Source organism: Eschrichtius robustus, chromosome 8, assembly GCF_028021215.1.
Source record: "Eschrichtius robustus isolate mEscRob2 chromosome 8, mEscRob2.pri, whole genome shotgun sequence".
Classification (NCBI taxonomy): domain Eukaryota; kingdom Metazoa; phylum Chordata; class Mammalia; order Artiodactyla; family Eschrichtiidae; genus Eschrichtius; species Eschrichtius robustus.
In genome coordinates, this window is record NC_090831.1 from 61,018,007 (window position 1) to 61,041,022 (window position 23,016).

The 23,016-nt window shown below is 35.4% G+C and overlaps 1 protein-coding gene across 1 annotated transcript in view; it reads left to right on the plus strand.

The window, feature by feature from the left end:
* The first annotated feature begins 594 nt into the window (after positions 1 to 594).
* MEOX2 (mesenchyme homeobox 2) overlaps positions 595 to 23,016 on the plus strand; it is a 65,249-nt gene continuing 42,827 nt past the window's right edge. The window contains exon 1 of the mRNA XM_068549961.1: positions 595 to 1,503. Coding sequence (XP_068406062.1) covers positions 990 to 1,503 — 514 coding nt within the window. The 5' untranslated portion in view covers positions 595 to 989. The remainder of the gene's footprint in view (positions 1,504 to 23,016) is intronic.

A 23,016-nucleotide genomic window follows, 5' to 3' on the forward strand; every position in this document is an offset into this window, starting at 1 on the left:
GAGGATGCCAGAGGCAGGACATCTGCAACTGTCACCGCCCCGTGCTTTCTACCACCCCACCAGGTCTCGTTCCTTGCAGCACCGAAAATGGCCCTTTCTTTGCTCGTGGGTCACTTCCCTGCATCCTCTGATCTGACGTCCCAGCCCATTAACAACCCACCCACAGACACCGGCTGTAAAAAGCTAGGAGTGCCACTGCGCCCAGGGCACGAGTTGATGTGAAGTTTGAGAAACTTATCTGAGCGCGCGCCAAACTAGCTCTGGTCTCTTTCCTTAATCCTACTGCTCCTTTCGTGCTCCTCCACAGTTAGGCGCAGCCCAAGCTTTCCTGCAGGTGACAGTGCCCAAGGGGCACTGACAAGACACCTTTCATGAGCTCAGTGAGCAGATCGGACACTGGGTGCGGGGTTGGGGCTGGCGGGCGCTGCGGCGCGGCCTGGCCGACGGAGTGGGAAGGGGAGCCGCTGACCGCCGGGGCTCGGGTTTAGGCGCCAGGCGCGCCGCTTGCAGTCCCGGCTGCTGGCAGGGGCGGGCGGGCGTGGGCGCGCTGCGTGCGTCCAGCCGGCGATAGGAAGTGGAACTACGAGCGCATGGCGCGGACTGAGCCGGAGTTTTGGAGGGAGTTCGCATGTGGTCAGCACTGGGCTCCTAAGCCAGCCCCCAGCTCACGTTACACTCTATTTATAACCTCTCAGAGCCGTTTCCCCTTGAAAGCAGTTCTCTGGGACCACCTTCTTTTGGCTTCAACCTCTCCTACTCTTAACATCTGAGTAGCTCGGAGGGAAGCTCCTCCAGGTCCGAGTGTTTATATGTAAAGGAGACTGGCCGCTAGGGCTCAGAACCGGGATTATCCGAGCTCTGCTGAAACGCGGGCGGCTATTGCTTTGGGAGGGGGAAAAGTCACACGGTTTCCAGGGAAAAGTAACAGAGGGTGGTGGCGTTTGGAACCGTCGTGAAGTCTTCTGCCTGGAACCCGAGACTTGCATGCTATGGAACACCCGCTCTTTGGCTGCCTGCGCAGCCCTCACGCCACCGCGCAAGGCTTGCACCCGTTCTCCCAATCCTCTCTCGCCCTCCATGGAAGATCTGACCATATGTCCTATCCCGAGCTCTCCACTTCTTCCTCGTCTTGCATAATCGCGGGATACCCCAACGAGGAGGGCATGTTTGCCAGCCAGCATCACAGGGGGCACCACCACCACCACCACCATCACCACCACCACCACCAGCAGCAGCAGCACCAGGCTCTGCAAACCAACTGGCACCTCCCGCAGATGTCCTCCCCGCCGAGCGCGGCTCGGCACAGCCTCTGCCTCCAGCCGGACTCGGGAGGGCCCCCGGAGCTGGGAAGCAGCCCGCCGGTCCTGTGTTCCAACTCTTCCAGCTTGGGCTCCAGCACCCCGACCGGGGCCGCGTGCCCGCCAGGGGACTACGGCCGCCAGGCGCTGTCACCCGCGGAGGCGGAGAAGAGAAGTGGCGGCAAGAGGAAAAGCGATAGCTCAGGTAAGGGCGCGCCGGGCACCCTCGGCGAAAGGGGGCGGAGAGATGACTGGGAAGATTCTCGCCTAGAGCGAGGCGGCGGGCGTTATGGTACAGGTCTTTCCTCCCTGGCTCCTCGCCGCCAAATTCGGCGAGGCTGCTTTGGTCCTTTTATTTTGGGGGCACGTGTTTCTCCGAGCGCAACACTCAGCCAACTGCGTTAAGCTCTCCAAGATTCAAACTAGTTTACCAGAGCGTTGAGAATAAAGGACAAGTGACAAGTATGTGAAATCGATTGCGAAGCGTGACCTTCCATCTGAGCGATGGGGAGAGGAATGCACCCTGGGATGCAGCGTCCGCTGGCCGTGCGTGCGGGTGCCGTTCCTTGACTTTTCCATTGCAAGTTCCCGACTCTGAGTGGCTAGATTTTTCCCATCGTTAACTGGATTTCCAAATTATTGCTCAATAGTTGGAACTTGCAATGGAACTTGGCAGAGCATATGAGAAAAAAGTTTTCGTTTTTTTTTTTTTTTTTTAAATTCTGATTTCAGAGTTCTTTAAATAGCACCCTATTCCAAATGGTAAAAATTTCCCTTTCTTGGGGAAGAAGACAGTCTAGGAATTCAGAGGATTTTAAGGAATGTGTCAGAGAATTGTAACTAAATACATGCTCAGACCCTTGAAGAAAGACGATTCTTAATAGTAATTGTATTTATGTGATGCTAACCAAAAAGAAAATCTGATTTTTTAAAGTGGAAAGTAAAATTCTCCTCCAGGTGAGTATTATCGGAAACAAGTACTGGGAAACAAACAGCAACCCGGGTAGTGCTGGTACTGTTGGGTGTGCGCAAGAGGCGCAGACCTACTTGGGGATAACTTGAGCCGCCACGCAAAAGGGGAACCTTACTAAATGCGGATGCCTGAAGGCACAGGCTCCCAACTAAATTTTAGCAGTCCAGAGAAACTGAAGTTTTGCAGGCAACTCATCAAAGCCCTGACCTATCTGTATCCTTATGAAATTGTTAAAAGATGCTTTATAATTAAGGAGGTTGTGAGTTTTCTTCTGTAGCTATAGTGCAGCCTGCGTTCCGTCTTTTCGTAAGCTGTCGTTTGTTTAATATAATATTTACATATTTTCTTTCTGTGTGGAATTGGTTTAACAGTCCTGGAAGATAATTCCAGATATTGGTTTGAAAGACTGAAAAATGTCTATCCTTTATAATGCTTTACGTAAGATCCCACATGAATGACAATGAATGAGCCGCATATTTCATGTTCTTTTACAGCAATGGTATCAGTTATTCTTAAGCGTTAGTATGGGATGGATTCTTCTATCACAAACTTAAAATCTGACTTTTACATTCCAAGGTCGGGTGAACTTCTAATGCCCCATCACAAACTAGTTTATATCCAAGAAAGTTGCCAGCAGTATCACTCATTTTAATGGTTTTTACTAACCATAAGTGAAACACTCTTCAGACAGAGAGTTAAAAGGTTAATCATAGCAAGGTTTCCATCCTCATTAGAAAAAAAAAAAGTCAATTTTAGAATGAGATCATTTTATAGAGTTAGCATTTGATAGCAATATAACTTTTCTGGGATAAGAGGATCCGAGGTCAGTTTGGTCAGCGGCACTTTAGCAATTACCAGAAGCTCTTATGTTCATTTTACTTTCTGCAGTGAGAAACCTATGTGATGGATTGTTTCATATGCTTCCTCAACTGAACCAATGCACCTAAGTTTCATAGGGTAAATTGAATAGGCATATGTTATTTTGGTTGAGGAGAAATAAGGAAAGTGGGATCTAAGAACTGGTTCCCTTCAATTATTTTAATAACAACTTTCTTAAGAATATTGGTTATATTAACAGTGCTACCCTCCTTTGGTGGGAAATAACCATATAGCAAAATAAGTTTATTTTTTCATGTTGAAGCTGGTAATTAAAGTCCTGGAAAAACAAACAGAAGTTTTCATCAGCTACATAAAGTATTAGTAGATTACATCTTGAGCGGGAAATACAATTAGTCATCACCAAGGGTAGAATCACTGGGGAGTTAGAATGAACATTTTCTTTGATGGGATATTTTGAAAGAACTCTTGGCTATCTAAAAAGAAATATAACAATAGTTTCTGGTTAAATATCTGTATACTCTTTGAAAATAAAATTTAATTAGCCAAATTCAATATTTTAGTTAATTAATATTTGTTAGGTCTTTCGCTAGATTTAAATCCAAGGTAGCTTTTTCCTGGAATGATATTGTATTTGCTCTTCTATAATTTATGTTCACAGTTATTTCATTTCATATTATTATAAGGGCATCTTGAACTAGCAGAAACTAAAGCAAAGTACGAAGTCAGTGTAATTTTGGTATATTGTTAACATATATATCTCTCATTACTTATAGCACAGTTTTAATGTTTCAGTATTTCCAAAAAATTATATTAAAGTAATTTCTGCACTCTTGAAATTTTAAAATTGTGTTAGACAAAACTCATGTCATGCATTATAGAGACCGTTTATATTTTGTTAGGCAGTTTATAATTTCTGTGTATTTCTAGGTGAGCGTAAATGTAATACATAAACCCAGGGCAAAGTCGGAACCAAATTCTGTATCCTTGCATCTCATACCCAGATTGTATGAATATGTGTATGTGTGTATGACTGTGTGAAATTCTAATGGAATTTTAAGCCCTGGAAAATACTGGAAAACAACCCCAATATTTATCCATGGTAATGATGCTAAAACTATAATATGTAACATTTTCCAGTGTGCATTTACATGTGTTCCCCTTCCCAAACACACATGAACACACGCATATACAAACTCAAGAAGTTTAAGGGTCTAGAAGCAAATATTTATGGACTTTAGGCTTCCACTATAGTTTACTAATTGAAAACAACGAAGTTTAATAGAAAATCACACTATTTTTTTATATGTGTTAAGCATATTTGCAACTTTGAACCTGCTGTGCTTTCCAGCATTATTAGCAAAACCAACATCTGCCATGCCTTCAAAGGAACTCTTAAAAATCAAAACTTTACAACTGTACTGAAAACAATCTATACAAAACAGGTAATTCTGAAAAAATGTCTATAAATAGTGTGAATTACTTAGCTTCAGTTACTTTTGATTGTTCACCAAGCAATGTGGTAGTAAGTATAATACTGCCTACTTTCAGTTAATATCACCAAAATAGATTAATCAATCTAACTTTAGTTTTTATGCAGATAATATACAGTATAAATATGTATTTTATATTCAAATTAATTAATTTTATAAAAAATCAAAATTATATCAAAAAGGAAGGGAGTGATTCGGGGGTAGTGATTTTACAAGGTTTTGAATCATATTAGATTCTTGTAAAATTGTAAATATTTTATTATAGCTACAAGATCATAAAATACCTGTTGTCAAATTATGTCTGTCTGTATGCCTGGCTCTGCAGAATGATACACAAGTATTATGTTAATATGCTAGAAATTAAATACAGAGTAATGTCGTACCTACCCTAAGTCTAGAATTATATTACACTTTTTTCTTGATATTTCTATCGTCATGTTTTCTGAAAGAAAAAAAGTTACTTTATTATTCATCTCTGTGTTACTGGATGATGACTTTTTAGCATTTGCTTTAGAATTTAAAATACAGTCTTTGGATATGGATGATTATAGGACAGTATTGAAGAAATTAAGGGCCTCCAATCTATGGAATTTAAAAAGTAACATTTTCAGTCTTTTTCTTGGAGTGGTAGATTAATTTTAGGTGTGAACATTTTTAAACGATGACTTGAGATAAAAAAACTGCTAAGTACCATTGACCTACATGAGTGTTCTCAAATGATTACACTCAAAAGTCAAGAGCAGCAACTCGTTTAGAATCAAGGCACTTTATTGTGGAAAGTCAGCAATGGATGGAAGGAAGAATGCAAATAAATACTGAAATAGTTCCCATTTCTCCGTAAATATCTTTATTTATAGTTGATTTGAAAAGGAAAAGCATCAAATGTAATACATGACACTGCTAAAACTTTCATTTGGGTTAAACATCCTTTACCAAGTATTTAAAATTTTGATCTTTGTTTACAGTAATTATCAATGGAAACCATTATGTTGGCACACAGTAAGCTGATCGCCGCTAATAAACTGAAAAACATATTTTAAACATTACCTTGTTTGTCTGTGTTTGAAAACATAGACCCTTCATCACAGCGTTGGAATTTATAATAACATAATTTTTATTATAAGACCTAAACAGTCTTAAGAAATTAATTTTAAACAAAAATAAAATAACAGTAGGGACAATCCATCCTCTTAGAATCAGAGAAACTTGAGAGACTAATTCTATATTTAGTAGAAGAATTAACTTTTTTTTTTTTAAGAAATAACCTATGTGTGAATTAATAGCTGAATTATGTAAAAAAATATCCCCACATATAAACCTATTGCATGTATTTAGCCTAGTAATGGTGCCAGTTTTATTCATTTACTATATTAAAATATATATATGCTGGGAAATTTCATTAATTTACTGTATTAAAAATGGCAGCCAGAAACACACAAAAAAATGTGACGGCTTTTTAGATTTTCATTTCAAATGAAAATAAACAATATAATACAATAATATATTTTAGTTTTAGGCTGTGTTATAATATATTTTAGTTTTAGACTGTGTTCACTTCAGTAATTTATTTTTAAAATTTAAGAGTGAGGTTTTTTCCCCAAGAATTGCTATAATTATTACAAACATTTACGAGTGATAAATGATAAGGGTGAAAAGATATTAGCAAATAAAATACACACAGGAATTCCTTAACTAGTATTTGTTGACTTAATAGTTGTGGATGATTTATCTCTCGTTTTTTTTGTATTTTTGCCATGTTGTTTTTTATAATAATAAAAAATTTTGTGAGGAAAATATATTAGCAAGTGAAGTAAGACTATCAGGAGTAGAATTCTTTCCCACTTGATTGTAATCATAAAATAAGAAGGATTAATTATTGAGTGGCCAGCTAAATTACATTTCCTGGATTATTGTATTGGTGACTGATTTCAATGGTTTCATTAAAAAAAAAAAAAAAAAAGATAAAACACAAACCAAAACCAAAGTCCACAAACTAGAAATTGTATTAGATATGTGTTTACTATTTTTCATATTTAAACAGCAAAACACATTTTATTGTCACAACTTATTTCTCTCATGTGTTTTAGTCATTAATATGGTTTAGTTATCAATAATAAGCTTTTTGTAAAGTTTATAAAGAAAATCAAACACTAACATTTTTCCTATTTTTGTTATGATACTTTTATGATTATTTATTGGAATAGCTGTATCAAACTGAAACCCCCAAATAGAGATGGAGTAACACAATAAAGAAAAATGAGTTACAACACTCTCGCATTCTCCACACTACTTCTAAATCATAGTCATCGGTGAGGTTCAAAATTCAACTGGAGGAAACCTTGTAGAATATTTTATTACTCTCGTGAAGTAAAACTTAAAATAGTAAAGGTCATTTTAGATCCCAGGCTTCAATTTGCATTACCTGTGTAGAGGCAGAAGTGACTTAAATTGGATCCCCTTTCCTCTAATGATTTTCTACTTACATTACAAAAATGTAAGGAATTTATTTTCCCTTTAAGGAATTGTGTTAGATAGTATTTTCTGATACAAAGTAATAAATAATATATCTATTAATCCATTTGTATAAATTTCAGATGTTTTTTCATACTTCAGAGTAAATATTTCTTTTTAAAACCTTTTGAAATACTTCTTACTAAATTAACTGAGAATTACTTGGTAAAAATATACCTTCGTTTGGAATTGATTGGGTCAATTATTAATATTCCTTTACATTTGGAATTTTAAATATACAATTAAAGTCCCCTTATCCATGAAACCTTTATTTATAATGTCACATTTTCCACAGCAATATAATATTTCTGAATTTAACGTGTTACTGCCTGCAAATTTGGTACTTTTTTTGGTACCAAATTTGGTACTTTGGGTAATTTTTGGTACAAATTTGGAATATTGATTTTCATAGGGCTCTGAAATTATTTTATGATATGCTTTTTGATCTCTTCCATGTGCATATGAATAAGAAAAATCAGGTGAAATCTGTATTAATAAGTACACATTTTTGGAAGGGGTTTGTATGGGGAAAATTCTTTCAAAAATAATTACTTTGCTCTCTACACTATGTAGATTTAAAAATTAATAAATTTAATCTTCAGTTTATCTGATATTATACGTATGTTACTTTTCAAAGTTAGCATTTCCTTAAAAGTTTAATACTTCTAAAATATTTGTGTATTTTGGTGACTTAATTCTTATATCCTTGGAGTTTTTAGTTTTATTGCAAATATAAGTTTAGTAGGTAGTAGTAACTCGTAGTAGTGAAAATGTTAGGGTTTTGTTTAAAGATTTAAATTCAGAAATCATTGCTCTTCAAAATTTCATAGAATCAATTCGATTAGAATGTTTCAAATGTATTGGGTTGGGCAAAAAGTTCGTTCGGGTAAGATGTTACAGAAAAACCCGAATGAACTTTTTGGCCAAGCCAATATTTAAATATCCTAGTGTTTGTTTTCATAAGCCTTCTTTCTAAGATGTTATAGGTATGTTTCTTGAAGCTAGATAGACTGTATTGGTTTAAATTGTGAATATAAGGTGTTTATTTTTTATAGTTTTTAGTCCCTACTGTATTTTAATAGAAAGGTTAATGGTATAAAAAAACAGTGAAGGTGCTGAATTAACTAGGACATGCAGCTACACTTAAAGCACACTGTATATACATATAGCTGATTCACTTTGTTATGCAGCAGAAACTAACACAACATTGTAAAGAAATTATACTCCAGTAAAGGTGTTAAAACAATAAAATACAATAAACATTAAAAAATAATTATTTATATAAATGTATATATACACTAACAGATAGAATTTCAAATTTAATTTCTTCGTAACAGATCATCTGAACTAAAGTATCCACATTAGAGATGATAATACGATGTTAAATGTTCTAGTTACAAAATAAAATATTACGTTTGAAGCATATACGGCTGTGTGGAGAGTCCAACAGGCTGAAGCTGATAATCAGTGCTAGTCATAAAATCAAATCTGCCAACTCCTTGCAGTTTCTGTTTTCTTTTGTTTTTCTCTCCACACATTTCAAGAGATTTTATAATGCTGCAAGAAGAAAAAAAATCCCAGTTATCTTACATGACTGTGGGCAAGAAAATGATTAAGATGAAGTCATCTCTCTTTCAGGCTCTGTGGAAACCTAGAGGAGAGTCCAGCTTGGGTTGGTGGATGCCAGTAGAATTTTAAAGGCCTAGAGTTTTGCTCTTTGAAAATATAGCCTTAAAGCTTTGCCAGAAATAACACCCAAATAAAAACTTATTTTTGCAAATGATAGTTATTTGCAAGTGCAGTGGTGAAATATATGCGGTGTCTGTATAGGCGGCTTCTTACAACTTTCTGGACTGCACAGGAAACTTTTGAATGAATATTCTTAGCCTCCTGAAAAACTAGCAAACTAAACTGAGATGTATTCTTATTCGTTTAAAAAAATGTATAAAATGGCCAATGACTCTTATCAAATAAACAATGAATACCAAGTAAATTTCACAAAAGATTGATTTTATTTTGTTAGTTAAAATACACAGCTCAGGAAAATAGAATTGTGCCGTCAAAAACTTACTGGGAACTAAATTGATAAATAGTAGCTTTGATTTTGTAGGATGCCAGTAATTTAGCAAATGGCTTTCACATTTTAAGAACCATCCAAAGAGCGCTTTACTCCCAACTGGATACATTGACTTTTAAGTGATATCTCTCTTATTTAATATTTTCAAAAGTAAAATGAGTTTTCAGTATTTTTAATGTCTTTAACAATGAAAATCTCCCCAACTACAGGCTACATTTACTTTGGTTTTTTTTTCCTTATTTGTAGTATAAATGGGTCTGGATGCATTCAACCAGAGACTATCTACATGTAAACTACTAAGAAAGACTGAAATGACAGGAAAACCAGAGGTTAGGCACCCAAATTTAGGGGCCTGCTGCCACACACATTTCCAGGATTACTATCTTTTGAACATTTACCTTCAAAATTCAGGGACTTGTGGAGGCCTTTTCTTCCAGAATTATTCTTTGTTCCTAGAAGTAGAGCACCCCATTTTTTCTTGGATACCCAGATGTTTGGGAAAATAAGAAGAAACAGCAATGCTATTTTTTTTTTTTTGCATTTTTAGTCAGTTCATAGATCACAAAGGGTTTTATCTTATTTCTTTTTAATCCTATTAGACAAGAAAATAGGTGGCACACCCATAGCAATAACTGAAGAGAGGTTGATGGTGACTATTTAATGGCGGGCAGTGTGTCGAGAAGCAACAGGATGGGGAATCACTCAGGGCCCGCCCACAATTGGAAAACATTAGCGCCTGTAAACCTGACAAAATAGAGGGAGCTTTTACACGAATCTGGAATCCAGTAAGAGCAGCAGGACAGAAGCCTTCCAGCAAAGTTGGGACTTCGGGTGGAAGATTGCAGCTAATCTCAAATATCATGCAGTAGCCTCTCTTCATGCCTTCCCATCTCCTTCTGTTGCCTCCCATTGGCCAGATATAATCAGAATATAGAGAAGCAGATCGCAGAGGTCTCGGTGGATAAAATCCATAGAAGTCAACCTAAAGGAATGCTGGCCATAGAAGAGAAATGTCAAGAGTTGATCTGGGAGAACACAACAGATCCTTCTGTCTCTTCTAACTATGGTTTAACTTCTCTGTAGTGTAGTTTCCTAAAAATTAAAGTGAGTCAGTAAACATAAAGTACTTAAAACAATGTCTGGCTCAGTAAGTGTTGTTATTTTTATCTTCTGTCAATGTAGGTGCAATTATGTTGTGGGTATACACCATCTGAAAACAATCTCTGTCTTATGTTGCCTGTTTATTTGTATCTCACTGCTAATATTACTGTAGGAAATGTTGCTTGCCTGAGATTGCTATTTAAAATAATCTGCAACTGTCCCTAGAATTATGTCGCATGCCATTTTCCTGAAATGTAGGATGAGTTTTAGACCAAGCTGAGTAAGAGACTCAAGTTTCCTTCACTTAATAACCCTTAAGATTCCCATTCTTTCCCCCTTTTTGTTTGGACATCTCCTAACCTTTCTCAAATGTCTCCTACCACTTCTCCATCAAACACCTGTTTTCAAGAGGAATGTACAAAGGGGTATTTAGTCAAGAGGGAACAGAACTTAAACCAGAGGGTTTTAAATATGAAAATAAAATATCAGGTCTCTCTTGCTGTTGCTAACTAGGAAGTTGGACTTGACATTTTTCTGCTGTGTTATAAAGTTCATTGCTGAGAGAATTTACATATTATAGACCTTTGTTTTTTTTGATGGTTCCATTTGGAGACCCTCATGAATGGTAAATATGCAAATGCTACAAAAAACTAAAAATGTATTATATCTCACATAAAATGCATAAAAACAGTTTTGTAATGGTGATAAGTTAGTTTTTCAAAGGAAATGATTATTAATTTGTTTGTGTATTTATTTATTTTAATAAATTCCTGAGAATTATTGCTTAGGTTGAGGCAATAGAGAACAAAACCCGCCCAAGTTGTAAGTCCTGGGTGATTGGCTAGTTTCATTCTATTTAGCTTAGTCACCTCCCCTATGCCCACAGTTTAATGTGGCAAATTCAGAAATGTATTTCAGAGAGACTTTAGATTATTATATGTGATGGTCTGTGGCAGTTGCTTTTGAATAAATAGCAGAATCAAATACTATATTAAAATTCTAAATGTCAAGAGCTAACTCTTTCAAAGCTCTTAGATTGACAGCAATTTAATCCCTAAAATGAGAGAGTTTTAAAGGACTATTGATTACTTCTCTGCTAGATAGTGGGAGGGCTGAGAGGTGGTAGGGACAGGGGTACAGGAAGGAAACAAAACATTACATGTTCAGTAATACACAGAAGCAACAAGAAAGAGCCAACTTCATCAACTATTTCGTTCCTCTTGGGTTTCAAGGGTAGGCTTGATTTGTCAGTTTTCTAAATGACTTATAATCGATAATGTTTCAACAGATAATTAGAATCAGAATTATCAAGACACTAGAAGAGACCCAAGGCATCACGCAGTTCAATTAATGTATTTTCTAGATGAGAGAATGCACCCAGAGAAGTTGAGTAATGTCTGTGCACTCAGCCAAGTAGCACCAACTGAACTTCCATATCTTAACTTCAGCCTAGTGCCCTTAAAAGGAAAATCTCATATCATATTTTGAAACTTTAAGTTTTTAGTCTTCCCAATGAAAGTAAATTTCAGCTCATTTAAAATGTTGGCTACTGCTTTTGAGTGAATACAAATTTGGCAAAATGCTTTACCTGGGTGTAAACTACCTCTCTCTGAATCTGAATTTATGATGACCTCGGTCATTTTTCATTCTTGTTTTATAAATATGAACACTGTTATTCTTTCTTAGCTTCAGTTTTCTGATGACGTAGTTCTTGCTATGGGTTACCATTGTGCCTGCATATTTTTGACACCTTGTACGATAAACCATAGCATTTTAAAGTTTGATATATGGTAATGTGCAGATGGACTTTGCTATATGATATCTATAAGTAATAAGTATTTATATAAAGGGAATCATATTTTGGGTAGCCATTTGTGAACTGAAGAATCTGTCTCCTGTTTTAAAATGTTTAATGCAATACTAGTAGATTTTATTTAATTGGGCTTTACCTATAACATATTTGCATTTTGTGTGCAATGTAATAAATAGCTACAAGTAGACACCAAGCAACTTTCCCTTGTCTCAAGTCTTAACTTTAACTCCATTTTAAAATAATTATTGATCTTATTTTTTAATTGAATGCAATCTTTTTTTTGCCCAGAAGATACTACAAAATGTTAATGATTGACCATTTTTTGCCTTTGCTAACCAGATGTGCTGTTGTTTCTCCTCCTGTTCTGCTGACACCCATTTTCCCCATCATCTGTAAACACCAGACCCATGTGCTTCTCCCCAGTACAGTGAACCATATAACCTCTGGAACACTCTAACACCAACCTCTCATGGTAATTCCAGATCCTTAGTTCTTACTAGACCCTCGAAAACAAAATTAAACATAAAATATACAGTTGGTTCTTCCAAGAATTTTTTTCCTCTTTCGTCTAAACACAACTCTATTTCCAAAGTGATAAAAAATAATTCCTCTTCTACCTAGTTCGTTTTAATTTAAAGTCAAAATCCCTTCATGTTAATGGTCTCAATTGATGATTTTCCACTCCTTTTCCACTAGACTTAAATTCAAAGTCAGTCATGCCGCCTTTTCCTACACAGCTCAGGCCAAATCCATTCTATTGCATATCATTCTATATTGTTTTTTGCACTTAATTTTGTTCTGTCTCCAGGATTTCTGATGTAGCTCTCTCTTCCAGATATCTTTACTTCTGCTCATTCTTCCCTAATGAAATCCTACATTCAACATATAGTAATATTTCGACTTTGTCATTCCTCTTCTTGGAATTCTGCATTAAACTGAAAGTATTCTACACTGACAATATGAATGTTTAATTATAGGCTTTGATGCATATGCATGGAGTGGCTAATGGTCGTCAGTGATATACCACTAGGTTTTACTTGTACTGCTTCTTGTGTGCAACTACTTTTTGTTTAATATCATTTATATCTAATTATGTTATATATTACATATAATTAAATATATAATATAATCTCATACATATTACATATATAATCTGATAGATATATTTAGAGCAGTTTTTTTTCTGGCAAAGTCATCTTTCATTTAGTCTTTGGAATACAATGTGAAATGTTACTTTAAAACTGTGTTCTGATAATTCCTAATGTGGGTACCTAAATATATATAGTCATAATTGCATTCAAGAATTGTTCCCACACGATTTTCTGCATCTTCCATTTGACAAGACATGCTACATATTACTTACTATCCAATTTCTTTTGCTAAAAATTTAGAGATATATATTAATGGGATTCCATCTACAATCTCCCAACTCAGTCATTAAAGGCTTTGTTGACCAGCTGGGCCAGTTTTGTTGATATTGATTTTGCTTTTTTTTTTAAACCAATATTTCCTCAATAAACTTGTTTATGTCTACCCCTTTTTAAAAAGTTTATTATTTTTAGAAAATTGTATAATCACATACAGTTGTAAGAAATAATACAGAGGGATCTCAATATCCTTTACTTAGTTTTCCCCAGTGTTAATGTTGTAATACAGTTATATAACCACGAACTGACATTGATAAAATCCACTAATCTTATTCAGATTTCACTAGTTCTATTGCACTCTTGTGTGTATGTGTGTATGTGTGTGTATTTAGCTCTATACTGCCTGCCAGATTTATTTTGTATTTTGATTCTGAAACCTGTAGTATCTTTTTCCAATATGTATTTATTATTTTCATTAATATACAGCTTGTGACACCTTCTCAGGTCAATACCACCCTAAGCTAATCACTGCATTTCTCTTACCACATTAATGTCTGCATTCTGCATAACAACACAGTTAAATTTGCTGTTTTATTTCACGTGTCTCTAGTCTTTGATTTGAATTACATGTATTCCCAAAGAAAAAGTCTATCTTCTTTTTCTTTTAATGTGGTATCCAGCATTAGAATAGGTGCATAGAAGTGCTTGGGAAATCCCATTTGTGGCATAGAAAATGCTTCACTAATGTTGAATGAATTGTTTGTATCAGGGGTTTTCTGAGACTCTTGGTTCCGGGATTCTAGTAGTTGGGCAAATTCAGAAGATTGTTGGTCAATCCATAAGGGAGTTTAATGAATATTGACTTTAAGTAATTATCTGTATTTGTTTCTGAATGATTTTTATGGATGCTTTCTAAAGTGAAATACCTTTGATTACATGGCATATATTTACCATTTGTGAATTAATCGAGACAAAAATAAATACTCATTTATTAGAAACTTTATTATAAATCAGCGAAAATCATCTACATTTTAAAACGTAAGGTGCATATACTTTCAACAATTTAGTGATTGTTAAGCCCAGTTTCCCATTACCTAATGTATAGAAATGTCTCATTCCATCATTTTGGGGTGAGGCGAGATTCTATGAACATTCTGTGCAGTTATGCTGTGAATTGTTGAGCTTTTGCACATTACATACAACCAAGTAATCATAGTATTTAAAATGTCTGTCTCACAAAGCCAAAAAATTAAATTAAACTTGAAATTATCAGGCGATTGGGGAAAATATGGAGTATTGATCAATCAGTATTGTAGTGTTGGATAGTGGCACAAATGGTGATTTGAAAATGAAGATGGATAATTTTCAAATTTTTCAAGTACACTGAATTTTAAAAAAGAAATGAAAAATCCCTTTTCTGAGTGCCTTGATACAGTGATGCTGATTCCATCCATGATGCCTCAGCCTGTATCATTCTGCTTTAAGTATGACTGGTTAACCAGATTCAAACAATGGTATGTGATTAGAGAAGACACTGACAAGTGACCACACGTGAGGTGGTCTGGCTAGTAAGGAAAGAGCAACAACAGTGAGAAGTGGGCAGGCTAAAAAAAATCATCTCACTTGTGGTTTTGAGCTTAGTCACACATCACATGAACTGTCTCATGAAAAGAAAGTTTGCAGTAAGTCTACTTATGCAAGTAAGTTAGCATTTATTTCTGTAAAAGAGGTAAAATTAATCCATATTGCAAAACATTTTGACAATTTTTTAAAAAATCTGTTATCCATGACTCTGATACTGATTCTATTTTAACAATTCCTTCAGCTCATAAAGAAAAATAACTTTCAGATTTTCCATGCTTCTGGACCTTTTCATTAACATGGTATCATGAGATTACTTTATTCAGACCAGTAACTCTCAACACTGATGTTACATTGGAATGATCTGGGCACTCTTAAAAAATTCTTGTGCCTCATAGAGTATGATTAAGTTAATCTAGAGCAGAGCTGGAATTTTTAAAACTTTATAATGGAAAATTATATCATTAAAAGAATAGAGATAATAGTATAATGAACCCTCAGGTGCCCATCATGTTCAATATAGATCAACACGTGGCAAATCTTAACTCATTTATACCATTCCATTCCTCCCTTACCTTGTCCCAATTACTTTGAAACAAATCTCAGATTTCTTGTTATTTCATCTGAACACTGATACTTTTATAAAGCTCTCAAGTGATTCTAATGTATAGCCAAGACAGAGAACTACCAATAGAATACTCTTGTTTCTAGGTTAAAAAGCTATGAGGGGCAGGGACTCTGTATTCTAAATCTTACCCTTTTCTGCCCATGGAGAGCAATGTTAGACCCGGTCGCTCAATAAAATATTACACATTTCCTAGAAATGGTCATTTGTATATCTCTGTTTATCACCAATAGTCATAATACTCTCCTATGCTGTGTAGTATGGTAGCCGCTAGCCATATATGACTATTTAAATTTTAATTAATTAAAGTTAATTAAATTTAAAAACCAGTTCCTTTGTATCAGTAAACACATTCCAAATACTCACTAGCCACGTGTGGCTAATTGGCTAATGTATTGAACAGTGCAGATATAGAACATTTCAATCTGTTAGAAAGTCCACTTGAACAGTGCTTCTAGACAAAAAGACAAACTTTCTGACTCTTTGGGTATTGAAAGAGTCATCAAGGATGGGAACCTTCTCAAGTAGAGAAAGAGATAATGAGAATTCAAATACCACACAAAGCCAAATTCAGTTAAAAGTATAGCTGTAAAAGTTGAAAAATATCTGAAATTAAAATGTAAGGAGCATTACTTTGCTAAAAGATTTCTTGGAGAAATGCTTGCTTTACTCAACCACATGTTTACTAAAATAAAATACATTCATGGTTTTGAAAAAGCCAAAGTGTACCTTAAAATAATGGTTAATTAAACATAATGTGTAATGTGGGATTTGGGCAGTTACCAAAATAAAAGCAAAATGAGAGATGTTAAAATTGTTGAATTATAAATGCAGAATTAAAACGAAGTAAATCACAACATAATGATGAATGTGAATGTAAAAAATAATAGAATTTTGGAAGTGGGAAGGCAAACAATGAAAACATATTCAAAAATGTAAGGTCAACTAGGGAGATTCTTCCAGGCCTCTTGAGGAATAGGGAGGAGAACATTTTTCTGGGAACGGGTGGGGAACATGCCAGGAATTAGGCTAGATTTTCCAGGGGGAAAGTATGAAAACTTAATAGAATCAGACAGTGGCAATTAATGACAAAGAATTATTAACTTTTAAAGCCTCTCAAAAGATTTGGTCTTTTATAGTCCCTGGTATGAATTCCAGAATTGCAAGTCAGGTAGCTGACAAACAGAAGAGTGTATTAGAGAAGATTTTTAACTTTGGGGGAAGAAAATGAGGATAAAATATTCATCTTGGCATTAGCAAAGAGCAAATGCAAGGAAAAGTGAAGTACAGGGAGTCTCACATCTGTCCTGTGAACCATCTGGGCCTGTTTGGCTGCAGCCATACATTACACAATTAAGCTGCCAACCGCAGAGTTTTGAACATGTGGGAAGCAGGACTATTCATCAGCGGATTCATTTTTAATAGAGATTAATTAGTAACTAATTGATGATTGAACTGCTGGCAATTTATGGGAGAAAAGGCAATATTAATACTACATATTAAGCAAAGATCTCACTGGATACTTTCACGTTAGAATTTATGAGTTGAGAGTGTATATTCATGTAGGAAAATGTAGAAAAAGTGTTAATGATTGTGTTCAGGCTATCTTAGGAACACAAAAAAACCAAACATATATATTATAGCACTGGGCCAAGCATACGTAAGTGTCCAGGCAACTCTCACTGTTTTTTGAGAGGTTTTGGAATAGAATCAGGCCAGACCAAATGTAATTTGTAATAAAGTGTTATTGGCAGTGTAGAAGAAGGGTAAAGAAAACATTTTAGTAGTTTTCAGTGAGCGAAATTTTGTATTGAAAATTTGCTCATAAGATGTTGGTGGCCATTGGTGTGTAAATGTGTGGATGTGATCATCTCTGTTACTAACGGCAATTGGTTTTTTACTTTAGATGAATAAATCTTAGTTTTTGCCAGTTAAAAAAAAAAAGGGTGCTTTTTCCATGGACCCAGTAATAGAGATAAGGGGTTATATTTTTATGAAAACCAGAGAGAAGAAAGAGTCTGCATTGGCAAAGCATCTCTATTTAACAAAGAGCATCGCTAATTAAAGAATGTTAGCTAAATGCAATAGAGTTGAATGGATGTTAGTACACAGTAGAAATAGGTGACTTCCAGATTGAATGGTTTTACCTTGACAACTCAGGTTGTGAGAAAGCCAAACTAAACCAATAGGAAATTTAAATATGTTATTACAAGTGGGTGGAATAAAGAGGTTCCACAATTTAACTGTGTCCTGAAGAGGTGCTGAATGAGGGAGGGGGCTGCTTCACAGAAGAGTCACAAGCAGAACTATTATTAAGGGATGTTCTTCATGAGGTAGTTGTGCTATTCTCAGTTCAGCTATAAATACCCTCACATTTTGTCTACCTTTCTCCTAATATTAGAAACAAAAACCGAAACACAGAAAGTTCTCATTTTACATTTTCTGATAGAATTATACTTCTTTTTGAACCACCTATTAACCTTAGGAAGCAGCATTAGTATTTTAGATAAAGCTGAAATCCTTACAAACAAGTAACTCAGAGAACGACTATCTAGATAAATGGTAATTAGTACCAAATTGTAGCCTATCCTCCCCCTGCCCCCATAAACACACAGGACACACACACCAATGCCAAAAGGTATTTCAGTAGCCTCATAATTCACAAACTCAGACATAACTCATTAAATGAGTACTCTGTGCAAGGGACTTGGTTCCATGATGTGGGTACACTGATACGAATAGAACACCTTGAGGTTTCTGGAGGGGTCCATAGCATAGTAGGGAAGGCAAAGATGGAAACAACTAGATGCAGCAATATAATAGAAGAAATAATAATGTAGCAAAGGTGATGAAAACATCCTGAGAAATCCAGGAAGGTTTCAGAAAGTGCATGACACCTCCCTCAATTCCTCTCATTTCTTACTTCTCCCTTCTGAAGCCATGAGTACCTAAAAATCTATTAAACTGTGGCCTGGATCAGATCACCCTTGGAGAAAAATATGAGTATCCTAGTTGACTGTTGAAGATATGAAATGCAGAGTAGGTTTTGGGCTCCTGGGATCCTGCACAAAATCATGCACAAGAGTCCCTAGGACACTCATATCCATATCCTTAATCTTTATGATTTAAGCATTCATTTGTCTTATGCACCAAGGTTTGTGGGGCAGTAATTGATTGTACATAGCTAAATTTTGTAATTCAAAAATTTTATCCCCAGGTTATTATTTGCTAGAATCACAGTGAAAGGTAAAAGATGCTAGCTGGTTAAATATATATGCTGTATTATACTTGGAATGATACCGATGTTATCTTGATAAGGCAGGAGAGGATTAGGCCCATGGAGGACGTTGTGGAGTACATTTATAGGCATGACTGTGATGTTATTAGCTCTCCCATATTTCAAGGGCTGATTTTACTAGAATATTGTGAAACAAGTGAAATGACTTTTAGTCCTTCCTAGTTTTCCCTTCTTTAGTCTTCTTGGCATTTCTCTCCATCTTTATCTTGAGAGCTGTTAAGACTTTCCTGCAGACTATATTTAAGCACCTTCACAGAATGTTAGAACCGGAAGGGATTCTAGAATTTATCAAAACCGCTCTCTCAATCTTAAAGATGAGAAAATTGAGGCTCAGAGAGTGGCATCCCTAAAATAATGTATGCAGAGCTGGGGCTAATAACTTCCAATTCAGTAACTTTCTCTTATTTCTATAATCTGCTGTCTGAAAATTTCACCCCATTTATTTAATATTAAGATGTCAAATAGCTGCAATTTTTCTTGCTCAACTGTTCACTTTCTACAGTAAGGGTATTGATAGCATGTAAATCTACTTTCCTAGACTAGCAATATTATCATTTCATTACCACTGTCCACTTACTTTGAATGAATACTGAGTGTTAGCTGATTTCTTTTACTTGAATCTGGAAGGGATAGAATTTCCTTTGATGGGATCTCAGTGTCTGCCTTGCTTAACATTTACTTCCTGGTAAAACTGGTCATTCGTTGAGGAGGAATAATTTGGGCCATTCTGGAGTTGATGTCTATTCTTCATATTTACTCTGAAAATTTAAACATTAACATATATTTTATCAGTGATTAATGTAAAAATTAAATCTATAGTGTTGTTATACTTGAAATTACTTCATGATCTGGCATTTGAGGGTTTCCCGGTATTGCAAGTGCTCTTTCTCAATTCCAGACATCTTAACTTGAATTTTTTTGTTTCATCACTTTTTGCTTTCAATATTCCTTCGGTTATCTTCCAAAACATATTCAGTGTTACCAGTTCATCAGGGTGCTTTTTTTTTCTCTTAGTTTAGGGTAATATTAGCTTTCTTTGCTCATTTTGTTTTCTCTAAGTTATTCTGGAAATGTATGTGGAAGAAGTTGTATCAGTTCACACATTTGACTATATTGAATCACATGGGTTTGATTTGCCAAAATGTATAACATTGTCTTGAACATTTAGAGTGTGCTTAGAAGAAAGCCTGAACTGTAAGAAAAGGTTTTTTTGTGGGTGATGTCCACTTAACTAATAAATCTGTCATCACTGACTGGTCTCCATTTCCTCGGAAATAAACAAATCACTATTAAGTTCTTTGAAGCAGGAGAGTGCCAGGAAACACGAAAGTCACTTTTGCTTCTTCCTCCAAGATAAAGTATTTAATAAGTGGAAATGAGATGCAACAGAAGGAGCCATGGGGTCTTCACACCTGCTGGAAAGTCCAGCAGATCTCCACAGAGCAGGAATTCAAACAAACCTCAGACCTTGACGTTCAGCAAAAGTGCAGAGATGAAGCCAAGAATAAACTTTGGAAGGCCCTTGAAAACTTCTTAAGTTGAAAGCCTGAATTATGGAAACCTAGGAAATTTGAAGAGGAAAGGCCAGGAATCTGAGGCCTGTGGCCCCCAACTGAATTAGGCATATAGTTGTTTTATCTTTAGGTTATTTCATTTTCTACTTTAAATCAAATGGCAATTGATCCTTACATAAGAACATTTATTTGAAAGGCAGGGTCTTGGTTAAGGAGTAAACGTCAAGCATCCATCACTGAGGGCTTTTTGTTTGTTTGCTTGCTTATTTCATTTCAGAGAATTCCAGACCTATGTTTTATTTTTGTTCATCTCAATCAAAATAAATGGGTTTCTTTAAAGTAAATGCACATGTATTCTAGCCAGGAATTCACTAGGGAAATACAAAGTCAAGTAAGAGGCAGAACAAAAAAAGAAGCCAAATGTTAAAGCTCCTAGAAAGACCAAAAAGCAAATAAGGGCTTCCCTGGTGGCGCAGTGGTTGAGAATCTGCCTGCCGATGCAGGGGACACGGGTTCGAACCCTGGTCTGGGAAGATCCCACATGCTGCGGAGCAACTAGGCCCGTGAGCCACAACTACGGAGCCTGTGCTCCGCAACAAGAGAGGCCGCAATAGTGAGAGGCCCGCGCACTGCGATGAAGAGTGGCCTCCGCTCGCTGCAACTAGAGAAAGCCCTCGCACAGAAACGAAGACCCAACGCACCCAAAAATTAATTAATTAATTAATTAATTTTTTAAAAAAAGGGTAAACATATATATTTTAAGAAAGAAAGCAAATAAGATACAAAGGAAATAAAAAAAGAAAACTCAAGTATATCTCCAAATTAAATTTAAAAGGGTGATACATTGCTATTTTCTTTAAATTTTGTGTTCATCCTTTATTTTTAATTAAGGAATTTATTTGTCTCAGTAACAGAGCAAATTTCTCTTAACCCATTTCCTTTACATGTAGTTCTTAGCTCTGTGAGCACAAGTTACTGTGATTGATATTTGTTTTAACATCATAATGCTAAAAACAAAAACAAAAGCAAAACACACGATCCAAATTACAATTTTTGTTTGGACTAAAAACTTTTTTCATCTCAAGGTTGATAAACCTCTTAACTTAGGTGATAGACTGATACGTACATACATACATACATAGATTTCAAATAGATGATGTAGAAAGGACCTAGAGTGTAACTGGGGAGATCAAGACAGTAAGTTGTTTTGTGTCTGCCAATAGCCCAGTGACTGGAATAATGCCATTACTGTACTCAGGCTTCTCACTGCCTGCTTTATACTAATCTGTCACTACTTTAAGGATGCCTGCACTGTGCAATTATTTATAATGGTTCTGCCTTCAAGAAACTTGCACATTTACTTTTTCTTTTAAAAATAAATTTAATGCTATGCCACCAGATATTTTAAAAATTATTATAGAAATTTCTCTTGCTTGACATTAACAGATTTGGTGCCAAGATGAGAGTTCTTATTTCATTCCATCATTTTAAAATGGAATCTATTTATCACCTTATCATCAATAAATTTATAATTATATTGGTTTTCAGAGATTCTTGGTACTTTTAAACAAAATACAGTTTGTAGCTATGAAACAGTGTCATACCAGTATGCTCTGTGCAGCCTCAGTCATTGGGAACTGCAATAGGAAAGTTGATTTTCTATCCACAGGTTTGGCTTTGGTTACTTACAGATGTGGAAATGACCACTGTGTTAGTATATTTGAGTCTTGAGTAATTTACATCTCTCAATTATTTGATAAAAAGGTATAGAGGCCTTTTAATTCTAGGGCAGTATTGGTAATACCTTAGACTTTGACCTCCAGAACATGAAGAATTCATTGTATGTTAGGCTATTACTTTCTAATTATGGGAAACATTGATTGCTTTAATGGAACTGTGTTTTTACATTTTCATATGTAGGACATTAAATCATAAATCTCTTAGAATAGTTTCATTCTTTATAAATCTCAGGATGAAATACAAATAAATTACCAAAAATACTCAGTCACTGCACTGTGTGGATATTAAAGAGGATGTGGAAAAATGTTGAAGGAATGGGGGCCTACTCCATTGTTCTAAGCCAAAAATATCAAAATTTGGCTTATAAGACTATGGAAACTAAAAGTCTGCTTATTCCTATAGGGGATTAATGCGTTACTCAACCTTGAAAATTTATATTGCCTGGCAACTACAAAATATGTTTAATTTCCAATCCTATCTTTATTCCTTTATTTTGAATCCAGTATCATTCTTAAGTTCGATCTGCTGACAGTTAAAATCTCTTTGGAATATTGTACAGATGATATTCTCCTCACGCTACAGGAGCCATTTGATATATCCACTTTATTGATTATAGAGTTGATTCAAGATTTATTTCTATATCTGCTTAATTGCTTTTAGTTTAAGAAAATGGAGAACTGAAAAACACTAAAACCTTTCCCTAAAGAACAAGTATTATGTATTTCATTAATATGGCACCATTCCTTGAAGACCTCAAAGTTGATAAATATAGAATTCTCTAAATAATA